This window comes from Neovison vison, chromosome 12, assembly GCF_020171115.1.
Source record: "Neovison vison isolate M4711 chromosome 12, ASM_NN_V1, whole genome shotgun sequence".
In the NCBI taxonomy this organism is placed as follows: domain Eukaryota; kingdom Metazoa; phylum Chordata; class Mammalia; order Carnivora; family Mustelidae; genus Neogale; species Neogale vison.
In genome coordinates, this window is record NC_058102.1 from 20,290,801 (window position 1) to 20,312,375 (window position 21,575).

The 21,575-nt window shown below is 38.0% G+C and overlaps 1 protein-coding gene across 3 annotated transcripts in view; it reads right to left on the reverse strand.

The window, feature by feature from the left end:
* The window catches only part of ANO4 (anoctamin 4), a 380,838-nt gene that overhangs the window by 34,565 nt on the left and 324,698 nt on the right, over positions 1-21,575 (reverse strand). For all 3 annotated transcript variants that reach the window (XM_044227349.1, XM_044227348.1, XM_044227346.1), the window contains 6 exons: positions 19,249-19,413; positions 13,173-13,209; positions 10,751-10,862; positions 9,701-9,758; positions 9,465-9,562; positions 7,583-7,725 (listed from right to left, as the gene is read on the reverse strand). In XM_044227349.1, the coding sequence (XP_044083284.1) occupies positions 7,583-7,725; positions 9,465-9,562; positions 9,701-9,758; positions 10,751-10,862; positions 13,173-13,209; positions 19,249-19,413 (613 nt within the window). The remainder of the gene's footprint in view (positions 1-7,582; positions 7,726-9,464; positions 9,563-9,700; positions 9,759-10,750; positions 10,863-13,172; positions 13,210-19,248; positions 19,414-21,575) is intronic.

A 21,575-nucleotide genomic window follows, 5' to 3' on the forward strand; every position in this document is an offset into this window, starting at 1 on the left:
CTCAATCCCGGGACCCTGGGATCACGACACAAGCCAAAGGCAGATGCTCAACAACTGAGCCACGCAGGTGCCCTGGCCTGTAGAACTTTTGTGAGAAATCTGCTTATAGACTAATGAGGATTCCTTTGTAGGTTGCTTTTCTTCCCCTGGCTTCCTTTAATTTTATTACTGATTTTTGAGAGTTTCTTTATAATGTACCTTGGAGGAGGTTGGTTTGTTTTTTCGTTTGTTTTGCATGGAGATAACAGGGTGTTCTATTAGCTTTGTGCACTTGTATGTCCAAGGCCTTCCCCTGATTTATGAAGTTCTCAGCTATTATTTCTTTAAAGAAACTCTCTGACCCCCTCTCCCTCTCTTCTTCTTCTGGTATACCAATTATTCTTATATTTGCTATTATGATTGAATCTGATACCTCTCAAAGGGTTTCTTCACTTTTTAAAAGTCCAAGTTCTTTATCCTCTTCTAAGTGAATTATTTCTATATTCCTTTCCTCCCAGTCATTTATTTTTTCTTCCATCTGACTTGCTCTGTCACCTAACCTATGCTCTCTATTGCATTCTTCATGTCATTCACTGAATTCTTCAGCTCCAGAATTTCTGTTTGGTTCTTTTTTAAATAATTTTAATCTTTCTGGTAAAGAACCACTTCTGTTCATTAATTTTATTCCCAAGTTCATTGAATTGCCTTTCTGAGTTTTTGTGAATTCTCTATCAGTTAAATCTGCATTTAACTCTCTGCATTTAAATCTCTATATTGAATTCTCTATCAGTTAAATCATGATATTCTGTGCCTTTGAGTTTGATTGTTGGAGAATTATTTTCTTTTTGTGATACCATATTTGCTTGATTTTCCATAGTATTTGATGGTATGCAACTATGATTTTGCATTTGAAGTATAGACACCTTTCTTTGTTATGAATTTGTTTACTTTTTCTATAACTCAATAGGCCACATGCCCAATAATTTTTATTATTGGCTAGACATGTAGAAGCCCTAAATCAAGAAATAATAAACTATAGCCTGCAGGCCACATCTGGCCAGATACAGTTTTTGTTTCTTTTAAAATCATCTCTGAGCTAAAAATGATTTTTTTAATATTTGAAGTGTTTTTATTTGTAAGTATTTATATAATATAAAGTATTTAATAGTCTCAATTTTGCCTCTTGGCCCCCAAAACCTTAATTATTTACTATCTAGCTTTTTAAGGGCAAGTTTCTTGATCTCTGCTCTCAGTTATGTTCTTATCTACAAGAAAGTGTTCCTTGTGCTGCTATTAGATAAAAAAAGGAGACGATCGGGTGCCTGGGTGGCTCAGTGGGTTAAGCTGCTGCCTTTGGCTCAGGTCATGATCTCAGGGTCCTGGAATTGAGTCCCGCACCAGGCTCTCTGCTCAGCAGGGAGCCTGCTTCCCTCTCTCTCTCTCTCTCTGCCTGCCTCTCTGCCTACTTGTGATCTCTGTCTGTCAAATAAATAAATAAAATCTTAAAAAAAATAAAGGAGATGATCACTTCAATTTGGTCATGGATTAAGCTGTGCTGGTGCTGGAGACAGTTTGTATAAGACATGGTCCATCTCTGTTTTTTTTTCTTGTTTCTTGGCCTTGACTGAGAACGTGGTGGATCCTTATCTCCTCAGTCCTAAAAGACAGCAAGAGGCTCAGTTCTGTCCTTTGGAAGGTTTTAATGTTAGCTCCATAGCTTATTGCTCATAAATCTTCAATATATTGCATTATTAGAGATAAAAAATGATTTTACATAAAAGGGTCAATTTGACAATAAACTAGAAAAATCCTAAAAGGTTTGCATGTAATAACACAGCTTCAAAATATATAAAGGAAATCTGACAGAACTAAAAGTTAAATTCATAATCATATGTGGGAATTGTAATATACTTAGTAACTAGTAGATAAAATAGTTGAATAAGAACATAGAAGATTCAAACAGCACAAACAACATTGATTAATGACATCCATAGAGCATTATATCCAGCAATTGCAGAATATACTTGTAGCACTCACCAAAATATGCCAGGACATAAAGCAAATCTCAACATATAATGAAGAACTGACATAACATAGAGAATATCCTCTAACTACAGTGGAATTAAATTAGATATCAGTGACAGAGGGATAACTATAAATACCTACATGCTTTGAGGGTAAGCAACACATCACTAGAAAAATTCATAGGTCAAAAATGAATGGCAACTGGAATACATCTTGAAAATGAAAATATTACATGTCAAAACTTATGGGATACAGCTAAGCAGTGTTCATAGAGAAAATTACAGCTCTAAATGCCTATATTGGATAAGAAGAAAAGCTGAAAATCAGTAATTTACATTTCTTTCTTAAAATGTTGGGAAAAGAGAAAATTAGGCCAAAGAACACATAAGAAAGGAAATAAAGATAAAAGCAGAAAGAATGAAATAGGAGGCAAATGTATAATAGAGAAAAAAATTTAAAAAACATAATTGCTATTTTTTTAAAAAAGATTAATAAATTTATTGCCACACTGTTAAAGAGAAAAGCACTAACTATTGAATTATTCATGAAAAAGAATATTATTACAGACCTTATACATATAACAAGTTAATAGAAGGGTATTATAAATAATTTTATTCCACTAAATTTCAACATTAGACAAAATGGATAAATTTCTTGAAAAACACAATAAAAAACCAACTATCAAAAGGATACCAGAAGAAACAGAAAATCTAAATAGTCCTATATCTATTAAATACATTAAATCTACAGTTAGAAATCTTCCCACAAAGAAAATTTGAGGTCTAACCAACCTCATTGAGCTCTTCCAAATATGTATGTAAGAAATAATAATGTTACATAAACAGTTTAAAAGAAGAGAAACAGAGGGGAAAATTATCCAAATCAGAGGTCATCATAGCAATGACACCAATCCCTGAAAGAAACATTACAGAAGAGAAATACTGTAGTAGGATATGTTTCATGATCTTATACACAGATATTAGCAAGTTAAATTTGGCAATTAAAGAAAAAAAAAGTATCACGACCAAGTGAGTTTTTCCCCCAAGTTTGCTAGGTTGTTGTAACAATGTTAACAACAACAAAATCATCAATGAAATTCACCACATTTAATAAAGAAAAACTCACATTTTAGTAGCTTTAGAAAAATGATTTGATAAAATTTAATTATAATTCATGATGACTTCAGCAATCTAGGAATATAAGGAAACTGCTTTAACCTGACAAAAGGTATGTACATGGCAAGGTTGGGGGGAAAATGAGTAGGCAGAGCACAGAGGCTTTTTAGAACAGTGAAAATACTTCATTTAATATTGTAAGGATAGATATATGTCTTTATACATTTGTCCAAACTCACAGGGTGTAAAACACCAGGTGTGAAGTAAACTCTGGACTTCAGGTGATTATGTGTTAATGTAAATTTATCCTTGACTTAAAAAAAATGTGCCATTCTAGTGAATGATGTTGATAATGGGGAAGATATGCATGTGTGGAGATAGGAGGCATATGGGAAATCCTGAGACTTCTCCATTTTGTGGTAAATCTAAAACTGCTTTAAAAAAATAGTCTTAAAAAAATCAACGAGAAAAGAAAATCCCAATAGAAAAGTGAGCTTTGTATAGAAATTAGAAATCTGATTCTAAAAGTTATAGGGAACCAATTCTGAAGAATGAAGTTGAAACTTTTACATTGGTGTATTAAAGTGAATAAAAGAGGAGTAGATTATGCTGAGTGAAATAAGTCAAGCAGAGAGAGTCAATTATCATATGGTTTCACTTATTTGTGGAGCATAACAAAAAGCATGGAGGACATGGGGAGTTAGAGAGAAGGGGGTTGGGGTAAATTGGAAGGGGAGGTGAATCATGAGAGACTATGGACTCTGAAAAACAATCTGAGGAGTTTGAAGTGGCGGGGGTGGGGTGGGAGGTCGGGGTACCAGGTGATGGGTATTATAGAGGGCACGGATTGCATGGAGCACTGGGTGTGGTGAAAAAATAATGATACTGTTATGCTGAAAATAAATAAATGAAAAAAAAAAGAGTAAGATGTCAATTAGCCAACCAGGAAAGGATATTTAATTTGCAGCATAGCTATTAGATAAAAGACTCATATCCAAAATAGGTAAATCACCTCTACAAATCACTAAAAAAAACACAAACAAAACAAGAACATGGATTTAAATGGGAATTCACAAAAAAACAAATAGTCTTATGGCCATAACCATATGAAAAGGTGTTGAGCATTACTAGTTGCCATGAAATTTCAAATTAAAATCACGAGATACTACTATGTACAATCAGAGTGGCTAAAATTTGCAAAGACCTAACAAGTTTCAGTGAGTATTTGGAATTAACTGAAGCTCTAAGATTGCTGGTTGGAGTGTAAACTGGTACAACCCAGTTTTGAAAACTGAAAGTATCTGAAGATCAACAAATGCTATCTTATGGCCTATTAAGTCCACCCCACCATAAGTTCCCTTCTGAGATATGCATATATGTTAACCAAATCACATGTAAAAAATGTTCACAATACTATTTGTCAGAGCCCAAACCTGGTAATACGCCACATGTCTATCACCCGTAGCATGGATAAATAATGACACATACCTATTTTCAGGAGCCTAGAAGATCTGTAGACTCACAAAATAGTTCATCTGTTGGCACACTGACCTCTGCATTTCCACAAGTAAATTTGCCCTTTTTTGGACTCAAGCTTGACAGAGGCATTGATTCCTATTAAAAAGCATTTCTCTAGCACATTTTTAAAAAATTTTTTTAAATTAAATTAATTTATTTATTTTCAGAAAAACAGTATTCATTATTTTTGCACCACACCCAGTGCTCCATGCAATCTGTGCCCTCTATAATACCCACCACCTGTTACCCCAACCTCCCAACCCCCCCGCCACTTCAAACCCCTCAGTTGTTTTTCAGAGTCCATAGTCTCTCATGATTCACCTCCCCTTCCAATTTACCCCAACTCCCTTTTATCTAGCACATTTATCCTTAGGAGTGCTCATGAAGTTTCATACTCATGAGGTGCATTTTATGATATGAGAGAGAACTGAAGGATTGGTGGTGGTGGGGTCTGTGTGTTGAGGGGAGAAGAGAAAGTTGGGGAGTGTCTGGGAGTAGAAATGCAAAACACACCACCACACACACACACACACACACACACACAACAACCACATTAGCAAGATGGAGATCCGTATCAAAGAGAAACTCCAGTGCTCGCTTCAGCAGCACATATACTAAAAGAGAAACCCCACCAGCTTCATAATTTTGCTACAGGTATACATTCTAGGAATACTATATGGCAATGAAAATAAAGTTTACTATGTGTACAAGAATCTTATGAATATGATATTTAGTGAAAGAAGCCAGCTACAAAATAGTATGTATTGTACAATTTCACTCACATGGAGATAAAAAAGGGGAAAAATTAATCTATGGTGTTAGAAATTAGTGAGGATGTTAGGACTTGGAGAGAAAACAAAGAGCCTTCTTTAAGTCGAAGAATCTTCTTTGATAGGTAGATTCTTAGATATCCTATTTCCTGATTGACCATACAGAAAGGCAAACATTTTCTTTAAGGAGCCAGACAGTAAACTTTATAGGATTGGTAGGCCTGTCTCTGCCAAAACTATTCAACTATACTACTGTGTAAAACCAACAATAGATAATATGTAAATAACTGGATATTGCTGTGAACCAATAAAACCTTATTTATAAAAACAGACAAAGACAAGGGAGTTGGGGGAAATTGGAAGGGGAGGTGAACCATGAGAGACTATGGACTCTGAAAAACAATCTGAGGGTTTTTCAGGGGTGGGGGGGTGGGAGGTCGGGGTACCAGGTGGTGGGTATTATAGAGGGCACGGATTGCATGGAGCACTGGGTGTGGTACAAAAATAATGAATACTGTTATGGTGAAAATAAAAAAAAAACCAAACAGACAATGGACTCAACTTGACCTGGGTGCTGTAATTTGCAAAATTCTCACCTACATAGATTGGTAAATATGTAAAAATTTATTGATCTGTACACTTATTTATATACTTTCTGCACTATCATACTGCAACGATTACATTAAAAATATAAATAACAAAGCAGGGAAATCATTAAGAAAATAAAATGAGAAGAATGAAAGGAAACAGGATTCACTAGTCTGCTTGTGATGTTTCTGAGATTTGTTTCTTGCTGCAGATACTGCAGTATTTGGAGCACTACTAATTCTAACCACATAAAAACTTCTTTTCAAGCACTCAATATACCAACATTATTGTTCATTTCCTTCTTTATGGGAGAAAAGTCTATTAAGAGACCTCAAAATGGTTAGTTCTCTTAACGAATTCCCTTTATTAAGTTTTATTATTAATGCCTACATTGATTTTTTCCTCTAAGTTATATTATCCTGCCATTCTATAATTGAAACTCCAAAAACATCAGTAGATACTTAAGATATAAGCAATCTAAGAACATTAAGCATCAATTCTACTACTCCTTTAATTTTCAGATTTTCCCAGAAAGAACTGTTTCTTTCAGAAGTAATGCATCTTCCTCATCCCTACCCCACTTTTACCCCAATGTTAAAGAGCTTGGACATAATTGAAAAAAAAAAAAAAAACCAGCAACCCATATACACTCAATGTATCTGTTAAGCAAATTTGTTAGCTTTTCTCCCCTGGGAGATAAGAACAGGAAAATAATAACGATAATACAAATAACATGTACCAAGTGTATCCTATGAGCCCAGTCATTGTTCTAAACCCTTTCCATTGATTAAATCATTTAATCCACACAAGGACCTTATGAAGTGGTTACTCTCATTATTTTCCCTGCTTTAGAGGTGAAAACTTGAGACAGAGATTAACTGTGCAAGTTTCATAGTTAATAAGTGATAGGGCTAGGATTTGAACCCAGGTAATCTGGTTCCATAGCCCATGCTCTTGAATACATGCTTGGGTACATGTACAACATACAAGATAAATAACTTGGGTTTGATTAATAGACAAATTTAAGTCCTTAAATGTAAGTGAAGTATAGCTTAAGCATTCCCAGCTTCCTGCCATCCTCCCCAAGAGAAATGGCTGTTCCCCTGATCCCCTCTACTGATGCATCCTGCAGCATCCATGCATTTATATCTCTGGCTTTCCCCCACTAGCTCATGTACTCTTTGAAAGCTGGGACTGTGCCTTATTCCTTCTTGTAGCTCTTGTGGCAAGCATAGTATCTGCCTGGACATAACATAGCTCAATACATGTCTGCTAAATGAGGGAATCAATCATGCCATGGTAACTCCCTTTTCTTTGGTTCACCAAGTTTTCCAAATCATTTTTGTTTCCTGGTGATTGATTACAAGGGAAAGGGCACAATGTCATGAAGAGTTCAAAGTGCCTAGGCTTTTGACACCATCTCTATGGACTGAGCTTCTTAAAGCAAGAAACTCCCCTCTCCATTCAGCTGGAGAATTCTCCCACATGGCTGGCCTCAATGATAGAGGATGCCTGTTTAGCTGAATATAGCTTGAGTTCTAGAATTGGCATTTAGAATTAGTAGGATAAAATAAGATATTTGCATACTCATTTCTAAGTATTCATCGAAGAGTCCATAGGCATTCATGGGCTGAAGGTTGTAGTCCTTTTCCCACTGTGGGAAACTTATTTTTCTTTCGGGTCCACGTTCTTGTCGTACTTTTCTTCTGGTCCACCAATTCTGAATTAACCTGCACAACAAGATCAATTCCTTTAAAAAAAATATATGACTGTTCATAAGACTTAAGCAATAAGACAGACTTCAAATACAGAACCATAGTTTAAAAACATTTGGGATCAGCTGCCAAGGAAATAAAACCTTGGATTAGGAAGATCGTATCAATGGCTGTACTTCATGCATTTGCACTTGCAAATGAACAGAATGACTTTTTAACTATTCATGAAATTATCTCACGTTCTGTGTTGCCTCAGAGGGTAGGATGGAGGACAACATCTATAAACTTTTCCTCTAGCACTAAGGCAACACCCAGACCTCAGAGTAGAGGAAGGTTTGGCTTAGCTGACTTAATTTAGGATGCATGGGCAATCTTAATCATGTGAGTGCTGGCCTATATATTCTGAGGGCCTGGAAGCTCTACAGACCCATTAAATGCTTCCCCTCTTAGCACACGGAAGCTTGCACATCCACAACTGGACTTGCCTGCTTTTAGCTTGAGCTCAACAGGGACTCGGATTCCCAGTAAAATACATCTCACACTGATGAGATTAGCACATTAATCCTTAGTAATGTTCAGGGGTGCATCTTATGAAATGGAACAGGATTGAGAAAGTGGGGGAAAGGGCCAGGTCTGTGTGCTTTAGGGGACAAGGAAAAATGGCGGGGTATCCAAGAGTAGATATGCCAGAAAAACCCCCAAACAAATGGCAGAATAAGGAAATAATGGGATGGGTATAAAAAATAAACGGCCTACTTTGCAGTTTTGCTCTCTGTCCATACTACTAGAAGATAAAATATAGTTCTGTTGATGTCTGACATTTTGATAAATTATGGTTTATACTTTAAAGTAGCATATAATGCTCCTAATTTTTAAATTTTATGCATTTAAAAAAGTTTCACAGACAACATCAAGCACTTGGAATAAGTTTTCTAAAAATCTAAGGATAGAAAATTACTGGCCTAGGTTCCGACTAAGAGCCAAGAAGTGACTTTTTCAAAGTGATCCAAGTTCTAGCTAATCGTTCTGGCTGAGTGGTCCTCCTTGAAACCTGGAGTTCTCTAGAGAGACACCAAGCTGACATGGAAATCAGTAGGTAGGGAATTAAAGCATAAATAGAAGTTGTTGATTTATGTTCCTTTAAAACTTAACTGACTAGAGCTGAGCAAACATAGCAGAATTCAAGGATATCCTTACACAAGTGATGCAAGTTTTTGTCTATTGTCATCAACATCTACTATTACCATCAGGTGATCCTATTTTTACTTGTCAAGATATATTGACTTAGAAATATTCCAGTTTCTTTTCTGCATCCCTAAACTTTTCTCTTTTCCAGAAGTTCCTTTTCTATACAGTTTGAAATTAAGGTAGTTTGAAAAAAATTACCATTCCTTATTTACCATGGGGGTGGGGGAGTAGAGCTCTAGTTAATGGGTCATAACTGGTGAGAGCCTTGAAATGCTACAGCATGAGGGTCAGAAGCATTATTTAAAGGAGCTGCAAGCAAGTGTTCAATGTTTAGGGCCCCAAAGAGACTTTTTAAAGAATATTCACTATCATTCACACTTCTTGTACTAAATCTCCTAAGAGCCAATGTTTATTACTTTCATGACTGCCTTTGAATAACTGAGCATGAACACTTAGCTCCAGGTATCAGCACGGCTGAGTCTGCACTGCTTATCTTACTTGCCACACCTAGAAAAGCCAATAATGAGCAATGCTCCCACTCAACTGTAGAAATCTAAGGTACTTACGGGTAGCCAAGTTCCATGAAATTATTCCATGTCTGCTTTAGCACCATTATAATACCCATTTGCATACAGAGATCAATAAGGCATCCACTAGGATGGCACTGTGAGGTAAGCAAACATAGAAATTCCAGAATCAATGGCAGGGAAGAAAGAGTGTTTGGTTTCTAATCTGCACAAAGTTGCCCTAGGCTATTTAATATAAGACTGTAGGAAATAAGGAGTGATGGAAGAATACAGACCTCTTCTAGTCTCCACCTGTTTATCAGTCTCAAGTAGGCACCTGGGTGTCCTGTAAATCTTCAACACACAGAAAAACAAACCATTAGCACCCTATAGGTCTAAGCTTTTTGTGATTATTGTGTTCAGATTAGCACATCTCCATTGAAAATTACTGGTACACTCAGGTCTGAGAGAATTAGGAAACTCTACAGAGCTGCCATGACTGCAACTTCTAGAATTTTCCAGGGAATATTTCCCTTCTGGACTGTCTGGCTGCTGACCACAGAGGCCAGCTCTTGCTGCTCTGTGTGACTTTGAACATTTTCTGCTAAATATCAATCACTCTGGCCTATATAACAAACAGCATGTTGGATTGAAACAGGTTCTGATCTTTTTGAATAGAAGCTTAATTTGAAAAAAAAAAATAACGAGCTTTACTGTTTGACTAGAATTCCACACTGAAGTGGCTCGATACTGAGAAGTGCTACACCCATCCCACCCAAATCCAACACTCACCCGTCTCTGGTTTTTCTCTCTTCAGAGACTACTTCCTGGCACAAAAGAGTTCATAGGACAGGACTACTTAACACAGGAGCCTTTGCAAATCCTTGTAACTGCTGGATTCAGAAATTGTCCACTCTTCTCTGGCATCCTATGTCACCCCCTCTCCCATTTGGATGTCCTTCCCTCTTCTATGAAGGTGGGCATCCAGGACACGCTGCAGACCACCCTCTCCACCCTCTCCACCACCTCTTAGGGTCAACTGCTCATAAAAGTGTGAGATCTGGGGGCCTGACTCAGGTGCGGATAGAGCCCCACAAGTTTTAAATCCATCCTTCACTGTGCCAATGTTTTTCCTCTATGTACCTTAGCAAGAAAAGGCACACAGGTAACTTTTGAGTGGAGTGACCATTCCCTAGGAAGGGAACAGGAAAGGAAATGAGGAGTCTAATCTCTTTCTACTATTCGTATAAATTACTCTAAAGGAGGTGCTTCTCTGTCACCCTGGTCAGTGACCTCTGAGTGCTCTATCCCTGGCCTGCAGAAGTGTGGAGAGATCAGGCCCTTACCTTCCAAGGAAGAACGCGATGTAAAATGTGGAACTGTTCAGATTGACAAACTGAAAAAGAAACATTTTCAGGGTGAAGCTGTTCTCCCACTCGGACTCTGTGCGAGGCTGTTCTGTGGACAAAAAGGGAGTAGAGTTTGAGAGGTTGCCTTTGACCCCTTCTTAACTCCCTCTGCCCTACTCCCTATACACACAGGATAGGAGCAGAGGTGCCCTGAGAAGGCTTCAGGAGACCCCAGTTTTCCTATAGATGGTGGGTGATGGAATAGACCACCCATGAGATCCTCAAGCTTGCAGACCAGCCCCAACCAGGGTGTGGTGGGAAGGAGCTACTGACCTTTCTGAGGGGATGGAATATCCAGTTTGTTCTGCTGTGACAGAGAGCCTAGAGTAGAGAAAGCTAGGGCTGAAGGAGCCTCCTTCCCTTCTGTTCTTAGTTTCTGTCTGTGGGGTAGGGTGTGGGGTCAGGTCCCCTCCCATCTACTAATTAATTCCTTGTTCTTCAATTCTATTGTGGTGAAATGCCAGGTGCTGCTGCACAAGAGAGAGTCAGACCCCTCCCCTCTCAGAATGCTGTGAGTATCTGACTTCTTTGCTTGTCACCCTCATGCATCATTTTTCTTTCTCATGGACAAATACCAAGGAGATGACCTTATTTTAGAGTTTTAACCTATGTCACCATTTACATCTTACAGTGTTCTGACCTCAGTCAGGTGCCAATTCTCATCTCCTTATATTTGACTTCCGTAAAGCAAGTGCTCTTTGGACACTGTGATATGAATCAAAATATGAATCAGACTTCCAACTTGACATCTCATATCAAATGTACCTATCCTTCCCTAGGAGCTGCATCCTCATCCCAAGTAATGTCAATGCGAATATGTTTAATTCCATTGTACTTTCTATGTTTCCATATTCCCTGCTTCTAATTGCTCTTTGCCATTTCACTCCATCAATTCCTTTCCCACTAATTCCTCAAAATGCTTGCTGAGGGCATATCTGAAAAGGGGGAGGAGAATCATATTTAACAAGGCTGTACCGCTGTTGAGGAAAGAGAAGACAAAGGATTTTAAAAGGGTTTTTATCTTTACTTCACTTCTGCTCCTGAACTATTGGTTACATAGGAAGGTCTCCCAGGTTGTTAGCCAGCTGGGTAGGGCCCAGGTGTCCCAACCACAGAAGGGCCAGGGCTGTATCTCCCTGATGTCTTTGCCAGCCTGGATCAAGGGGCCACTGGACGCAATCTGCCAATGTACTTAGCTCTTTAGTGGATATAAACTTCTTTCTATGTTTCTGGGCTAAGGGTGGTAATGACGGAGGATTTTAATGACGTTAAAGGAGATATACCAGGTATCTAGCCCTGTATCTGGCACATTGGAAGGCTCAATAAACGTCATCATGTATTATAATGATTATAAATAAAAGCACTTTTTTGATCCCCCCTGATTAGCTACATATGAGAATGTGCTAAATAGGTTTATATGTGGGAGTATGTAATTTTCTTAAATTGCATAGAGTAAAATGACCAATGTTTCATTAATAAAATTGGGACAATTTCTTTATCTTGAAAACATGGAAAATGTACAGTGTACAGTTAGTTAGCAGATTGGTCTGTTTTATGGATTCAGAGAAATGTCACCTTTAAGGATGACTTATCCAGATGATTGTTATTTCTATAAATATAAGTAATGATTAGACCACCTACATTTGTGGTGGAAGGCCCCCAGTCTTCAAAGCAACTCATCTTGCTGTGGTTTAGATACACCACAAAAGCTTGATACATTTTTAATTAAGTAAAAATTATAAGCAAAGCAAATTTACACTTTTTTTCAATGATTCTGGGCACTTTATCTACTACTTTAATGATGCTATATTTTTTTGTGCATTAAGAGAAAACCTGTTTTAAATTACATTAGCCCATGATAGGTAATGTTTATGACAGGTTTTAAAGCTTTAAGTAGAAATGACTCCCCTTCACTTACTTGTGGAGCATAAGGAATAACATGGAGGATATTAGGAGAAGGAAAGGAGAAGTAAAGTGGGGTAAATTGGTCAGGGAGACGAAGCATGAGAGACTATGGACTATGAGAAACAAACTAAGGGTTTTGGAGGGGAGGGGGTGATCCTGGTGGTAGGTATTAAAGAAGGCCATGTATTGCCATGTATTGCATGGAGCACTGGGCACGGAGCATAAACAATGAACCTTGGAACACAGAAAAAAATAAGGAGGTTTAAAAAAAAGAAATGACCCCCCAATTACTAGACATATTTAAAATGCCCTGTTGAGGGCAAAGAGCAAATAATTGTATGCAATTCAAAACAAAAAGAATATTTCTCTTCAGCAGTGTTTCGGAAATCAGTCTTTGAAAAGATACTTCCCAAACTGCAATATTGTGCTATGAAATAAAAAGGGTCTCACTTACCTAAATTTGTCAGAAGAAGTGCAACTTTCTCATAGAGCTGAAAAACAAATTTCATATATTGAATAATAAAGCTGTGGATGCTATAAAATCCATAGTTATAAAGGAAATAGGTAATCAAGTCATGAGTAAAAATAATTTCATTAACCACACATTATTCAACAATGAACACACTGTAAACAAACAGCTGTGTCCTTTCAAGGCAAGAAAGAAATGCACAAGATCCCATTTTACTATTTTTAAAATCTCACTTCCTATGTTGGAGTAAATAATTGGCAACAAGGCCAGCTGCCACTAATTACTAGCTTGCTAAGTGATGCAGGGCAAATCACAACATTCCTGGACCTTAGCATCTCTAAGACTGATTCTGATGGTAAGATTCTGTAATCTCATTGTTTATGGACTTGCTGTATTTTCTAGATTAGAGCATTCATAAATACTGAGATGATGAAAACTTACTAGGAGCCCTAAGCTTTTGGTATTCTGCTTTTCCATGAGTACATTGGATGCATCCTTAACTCGCCTAGCCATCTGGTAAATGCAGAGTCCCGAGAGGGAAGGGAAAGTGTGTGTGTGTGTGTGTGTGTGTGTGTGTGTATGCACACCCATGTATGCATATGTATATGGAAGTGCAGAGGCCACAGTTCAGAGCAAACCCAGATCTAGGAAATTCCCCAGAGAGGGCTAAATAGAGAAAAAGAACAGGTGTCTTCTCTAAAATGAGACAGTAAAATGGAAAGGAAAACTAGTCAAAAGATTGGAACAACATGAGAATTAAGATAATATTTAAAGTAGTAAAAATGCCCTGGTTAAAGTTCCCCAGGCTGGAATTATGACTTTACCAGTCAGCAAGTTGTAGAGCTTGGGCACATCACCTCATCTCTTCTTCAGACCACTGTTTTTCTTTTCTGTGACTGAGAATGGGTACTGGACCATTTATCTTGCGGTCCTTCCAAACTTCTGAATTTTCTTATCCAAGACTTCTGCTAACTACAGAATTAAGTAAAGTACTGATTGTATGACTCAAAACTTAGAACAATGACTATGATTTGCTATAATAATATAACTAATATGGCCATAGTATCATATTTTGTGTGCAGAAGCCACAGACTCTTAAGAGTCCAGAGTTAAGAGATTGGTGTAATTTTCAATAAGAAATCCAGTGGTATAGTCATACATTTTATCTTAAAAGTACTGGTTAAGTACAGATTAGGACAGATGTTTTAATAAAATATATTTTGCTTTACAAATACACTCTATTATTAAAGTCAGTTATGTGATTTTCAAGGAAAATTAGATTTGACTGAGATCATCTTTCTCAAAATACAATTTTTGACTGTCCAGTTTATCCTTTAGATCTTTCACATTGATATGCTTTTATCCAAGTGGCTCACTTTGCACTTCTGTCTCAAAGGTCTTGGTAGCTGGTGACAATGTTATCTCGGCTTAGACACGCAAAAAAAAAAAAAAGAAACTTAAAAAAGGAACAGCATAGTAATCAAAATATGATCAATATTAACATTTTGAAAAATAAGGCAAAGTATATGGGGATCCACAGTCAGGATCCATGGCATCTGTGACCATTCTATAAATGTTGAAGATGAAAGGGAATGGACAGTGAAACTTTGAGCAGGATACAAAGAGAAAGGACACGTAAGCAGAGGGCCTGATGGCCACTGAAAGATCTTCTGATGAGTGGCTTCTGGAAAATGTCTGATGTGTCATTAGGAAGTTGAGATAGATATCATGGATTGTTTGTTCTGATAAAAGCAGTAGAAAATCTGTTTCCAAACTGGATGCCACAAATTGTGAGAGTTAAAATCTATAACTGACAGAAAGTGTTCTGATCTGAAGTATATGTCCAAAGAAGCTCTGAGTAGTTCTAATTTGATTTTGTCCACCCAAACAATGTATGTGGACCTGTTCTGATGCATCCCATGTTCTCTGGTTCACCTATTTTGGGAATAAGACCCTGTGGTCTTCAGTGTTTAGAGTATAATGAAATATCAGATTCATATTGGTATGGCTGAATAAAAAGGATGGTTATATCTCCTCTTGGAATGTATTCTTCGTTGGCATCGTTTGTTTCTGACCACCACACTGAGATGTTCCTAGTTCACTAGTGAGGCAGAATGGGATTAAAATAGTACGTCAAGAAGCAAGAAAATCCTCCCTATTTACTCCATCTTTGAGGTATTTATTTTTCAAGAAGAAATAAAATGAAAACTATTATGTCCCTTAACCAGTCACTAAGAAGTATAATTAGTGGGGTCCAACAAATTAGTATAATTTGTTGGGGTCCAGAATATTTTTTTTAAAGAGGGACCCCTGCTGGGAGCCCAACACAGGACTTGAACTCCCTACCCTAAGATCAAGACCTGGCTGAGATCAAGAGTTGGATGCTTCACCAACTGAGCCACCCAGGTGCCCCAAGATGCAGAATTTTTTATAAAATATATTGTATTTTATTTTTAGAGTACACACTACAGAAGAGTAAATACACAACAAAAACAAAACAGAGTAAATAGACATCATAAAATCTGGAAAATAAGCTTATAGGTCTACTTCTTTAGTTAAGGTTGGACAACTCTAGCAGAATGTCAGAAACAGGATATGTGATCTATAACAATATTATTAAAAAATTAGAGGCTGTAATGAACAGAAGTTAAAAACCAATCTAGCTCTCAAGGTTTTTAATATTCAATTAATGGAAAGTATTAATGATTCATGTCTAAATAATGACTTTTTTTTGCAAGACAAGTATGACCAAAATTTTAAGTAGTTGGAAATAATTTATGTAGCTATAAAAAATGTATATTGTAGGGTCATGAAAATACCTTAAATTGAGTAATTTCAGAAGTCATTAGCTAGTTTAGTTCTGAACTGGTCAAAGCTACCTCATAGTTATTAGTCTGTCATCTGTTATTTATGTGTTATGTTTTATGTGTTATGTGTCATCTGTTATATATGTGTTATGTTTTTATTTTTTGGATATTCTGATGTAAATCTTTCCAAACTATATTACATACTCAGTTGCCTTTGTAATGGAACCTGTAAGACCTCAGGGCATAAGACAGGACTAGGAATGTGTTTTCTGGGATGGGGATGTCATGGGCGTTGCTTCCTGCACGGTAGGTCTTGGATGATGCTGCTTTGAAAGTTCTTACATGTGTTTCTTATTTTCTTTTTTTCCCCTTGCTATGGTTTATCAGTTCCTTCTCTTGCAAGAATTCTTGCCTTATTGACCTTCTGTTTTTCTAGTCTGATGTTGATGAGAGAACAGCAAAGGTGTTTACATGTATCTAAAATAAATGAAAATACTCATTAAGGGCCTTCTTGAAAATAAAACATGTTAGCTTTAGTGTGTAGAGTCTACATTATCCATTTTGGTAACTCTGAAATGCCTGTTAGATAAAGCATCGAAATGCCTAGTAGTTTAGTTCTCAGCACATAGTAGGTGCTTTGCAATGTCCATAACTATATGGTTTTCCCACTTCCTATGCTACCTTCTTCATTTTTAGTTTATTTTCTCTTTTCTTGGCTGTGTCTCATGAAGTAGAGATTGCTGGATAAGTTATTCCCAGTTCAACAAAGTCTTACTCTGACAACTGCTCAAAATAATATGAGCAACCATGTATTTATAGACTCACGTATATATTTCTTAAGATGGATAAATTTAATTTTAATATGGTATTTGAGAGAAAAAGGTCATTAATTCATTGCAAACTACCTGGACGCAGATTATTTCACTACTTTGGCTGTTTGGTTAATTTCACCATCAATCACTCCCCCTCCAAATGAATATATTCCACAATTAACTTTGAGAGGAGCAGAGTCCTGGAGTAGAGAGGGCCAGGGGGCGCCGCATGTCCACTCTCGCCCTCCACTTGACCACATACTTTTACACTCATGTCAGGTGATTAACAACTGCTTTTGTTTCATTTTTAGAACTTCTGTATTCTGAAACTTTTTTTCTAAAATAATAAAGAGGTTCCTGTGTATTTTAGTAATAATGGTAATAGTAATAGTGGTAATAATAATAAATCAGCTATATTTCATTAGTTCAGTGATGACTTGTTCACTTAAGAACCCTAAATGAGGGGCACCTGGATGGCGCAGTGGGATAAAGTCTCTGACTTCCACTCAGGTCATGATCCCAGGGTCCTGGGATCAAGGCCCATGTCAGGCTCTCTGCTCAGCAGGAAGCCTGCTTCCCTTCCTCTCTCTCTGCCTGCCTCTCTGCCTACTTGTGATCTCTGTCTGTCAAATAAATAAATAACATCTTTTTAAAAAATCCTAAATGAAGTTTTTTATTATTGGGTAGGTTGAATTCTCTTAAGAATCACTCTGAGTTTGTTGGTTATAGAATTTAGGATTATTTAAAGAGCTAGGAACGATAATCCAATGGATTAAACTGTATTAATAACAATATTAAATTACTTGGCCTTTGGAAACCCTTTTCTAATGATGAGAGAATTTCAGCATTATGGCCCAGATTTAAGATGCACATAACTAAGTGTAAGGGAACCATAACAGCTACTCCCTGTCTATTACTCCACATATATTATCTTATTTATTCCCTGCTACAAATCTCTAATGTCAGTAATTTTATGCATAGGTTCATCTCAAATCTAGCAATGTCAGCAAATAATACTATTTGTTCTGCAAATAAAAACAGTTTACTGAGAGTCTACCATGTGCTAGATCCCATTCCAGACACTGGGAAATAGCAAGTAAAAAACAACTAGACAAAAGTTTCTGCCCTAATGGATCTACATTCCAATGGGGAAGACAGATAATAAAATAAATTAAAAACAGCATAGTACATAGTAATAAATACCACGGGGAAAAATAGAGCAGGCAAGGGGATAGGAAGTTGTTAGATGGCAGGAGGCAGTTACGATTCTAAACCTGAGTGACCACAGAAATCTTATATTAGAAAAGTAACCTCTGAACAAAGAAATGAAGGAGGTGAGGGAGGAAGCCATGCAGACCACATGGGGAGGAATATTCCAGGCATAGAGAAGAGCAAGTAAAAGTCCCTAGAGTGAGAGCATGCTTGGCACATCCAGGGAACAAAGGGAAGGCCAGGCTGGAGCAGGAGAAATAGGGTGAGTAGGTAGGAGACAGGATCAGAGTTGTCACTGGGGCCAGAAGGAGAGGCCTGGAGGCCACATGAAGATGTGAACTTTTATTCTGAGCAAGAGGAAAGCCACCGGGCATGATGAGTGAACAGGGACAGGAGCTCGCTCACCATAAGCAGCTTGAACTAGCTGCTGTGATGAGTCTAAATTGAGGGAGCAAATGTGGCAGCCGAGAGACCAGGTAGGAGGCAATGCAATAACCCAGGCGGGAGCTACTGCGCTCTTGGACCAGGGTGGGACTTGGGGACATGTGAGAAGTGATCAAACTCTGGAAACAGACACTGAGAGAAACAGAGGAGTCAAGGGTAATGCCAAGGTTTTCAGCCTGAGCAGTTACCACGGGAGGCAGCTGTGGAGGAACTGATTCTGGAGGGGAGAGAAGGGTTTGGATGCGGATGGTGGAGTAGTCAGCTGGATGTCTGGGGTTCAGAGGAGACACCTGGGCTGAAATATAGAACTGAAAATCACCCGAAATGAACACAAGCAACAGGTTCCATCCTGATGTGTGCCTTGCAAGGTTATCTCAAACAATGCTTTGGGTACTGACCAATTTCCTGACATTCAGAATCAAAAAGAAATGGGAACTAACACTGTTGAACTATGTCACAGATTCTAGGTTGGGCCTTTAAAATATGTTCTTTCTCTACGTTTCCCTAAGGGGTATACACACACTGTTATCTTACTGGTTAAATAAGGAAACTAAAACTCGGAGAGAGCTAGTGCCTTCCACTGGAGAAAATCCTGGAGCCTGGATTTGACTCAAGCCTTCTCAATCCCCAGACCTGAGTACATGACCTGCCAGGCAGTTTGCTGCCCAGCCATCAGTGCTGCATAACAGACTCACCCCTCCAAGGTTGGGTCCCTTTAGCAACAGAAGAAAACCACAGCCCACATAGTTTTTACCCATCAGGCTCGTTACCTTATAGTTCACTTACCACATTCAGCAGCATAATTATGCAGAAGTTGATGCACACGGCAGTCCCTGTGGTTGCCACCTGAGAGTTATTCCGGATTAACGCCCACTTAAAGGCAGCGAAAGTGCTGACAGTCACCACCCGGTAAATGACGATCCCAAACACGGCAGCAATCACCACGCAGATCTGGCAGGAAGACGGAAAGCCAGTGAGCACCCTGATGGAATGTCCCAGGAGGAGAGTCCCCACCACTATAAAATTCCACCATTGGAAAACAAGAAAAGGAAATAAACCAACAGCGGAACGGACTCAAGAAATCACAATAAAATGCTAACTTTTCATTGTGATTAATACTTTCTCTTGCCTGTATTTTCTTTGTTATTCAAATAGAACAACCATAGTGCTTGAAAGCTGATAAACTGTGTAAGCTATGGGGTAACATTTTATTAAGCAGGGTATTCGACTGAGCATTATTATTATGGAAATCTTATGATGTCACTCTTCTGTGTAAAACTATTGATTTCTTTTATTCTTAGGACAAAAGCAAAGTCTTCATGGTGGCAAGACTTTCTCCACCTTGTGGAATGACATTTTCCTTTAAGTCTGGGGACTCAAGAACCTCTCTCCTGGCTTCAAATAGGCTAATCTTCAGGACCATTTCCTTTGCCTAAAAGGCTGACCACCCCCCATTCCCATGCCAAACACACACATATGTGTGTATGCATGTGTGCACACACACACACACACACACACACAGAGCCTAGTTAACACCTACTTTTCTTTCACACCTCAAGAACCACTTCAAAACTAAAGCTTTAATGACCCTCAGACTTTGTTATTGCTATATGATACCTGTACTCTTCTTTTAGTATCCAATTTATAATTTCTAACAATTTTTCAGTTTGATTGTTGCCCATTTCCCCCATTTAGAAAGTATAGTTGACCCTCCCCCTTTTCTATGGGGGATATTTCTAAGGTCCCCAGTAGATACCTGATACCTTGGATACTATCAAACCCTACATATACTATGGTTTTTCCTATAGATAAATAGCGATGAGAAAGTTTAATTTGCAAATTGGGCACAGTAAGAGACTAACAACAGTAACTAATGATAAAACAGAACAACAATATGATAGAAAGACTGTGTGAATATGGTCTCTCTCCCTCTCAAAATATCTTATTGTATTGTACTCACTCTCCTTGTGATGATGTGAGATGGTAAAATGCCTACCTGATGAGATGAAGTGAGGCAGATGGCATAGGTACTGTGATATAGCATTAGGCTACTACTGATTTTCTGATGATATGTCAGAAGGATTGTCTGCTTCCAGCCTGGGGCTGACTGCAGGTACTGAAACTCCAGATAACAAAACTTCAGATCAAGGGGTGGGGGCACTATAAGCTCCATCGGGGCTGGTACGGTATCTGTTATGCTCAAACCATAGTTTCTATAGTGCCTTATCATAATTACAGGTGCATAGTAAATGTTCAGCTATTTGTTGCTGAATAAGCCAACTCTGTGATAGGTACATAATCTCTTATTAATCAATTATGGACATTGAACTGAGCTATCTTTCTCTGAAGATTTCATGGTATGTGATGAGAACTCAACATGTCTTCTATCTACTGGCAATATGAGACCTCAACATGTTTGTGTCTTTCATTAGATGACTCACTATATCAGAGTAAAGACCTTTACCTACTTAGTTATCAAAAACCAAGCTGAGAGCCAGCATGCACTCTGCTGACTTAGAGATTGCTAGAAGCATTCTTCTGTTTTACACCAACTGTTTTTGGCTTTCTATGAGTGACATGCTCTAAAAGCTTGAGTATAAAGCTTGAGCTGGAACTGGCAAAAATTACAACAACAACAACAATTGCCTACATCTTAATCCCCATCACTGATGGGGAGATCAGTGAAATCTACACTGACTTTCAGACAGGGTGGCAATGTGGTGGAATGGACAGCTCACTGGACTCAGAAGTCAGGTCTGGGTCATGGCTCAGCTTCTACCTAGCACTGTGACTGTGGGCACATAGTTTGTGGCTTTGGCTTCCTTTGCTCTAGGTTGCCCATCTGCAAAGTAAGAGAAGCTGACTCTACATCTACAGGTCTTGTAAAAAAATAAAAAGCAAGACAATAAATGTGAATACTTATGAAAGTCGAAGCACGACACAATTACTTACAGAGCAGTGTCTACAGAAAGGTGTGGATTTGAATCTTGATCTGAGCCAAGATTGGGTATGCTGCCTACCCTTTCATCTCTCCAGTTTCTTTGGCTAAAGGGTGGGTAATGTGTCTAGAATTGCCACCATCTTGTCCTTCATAATCTATTGATCTACAACAC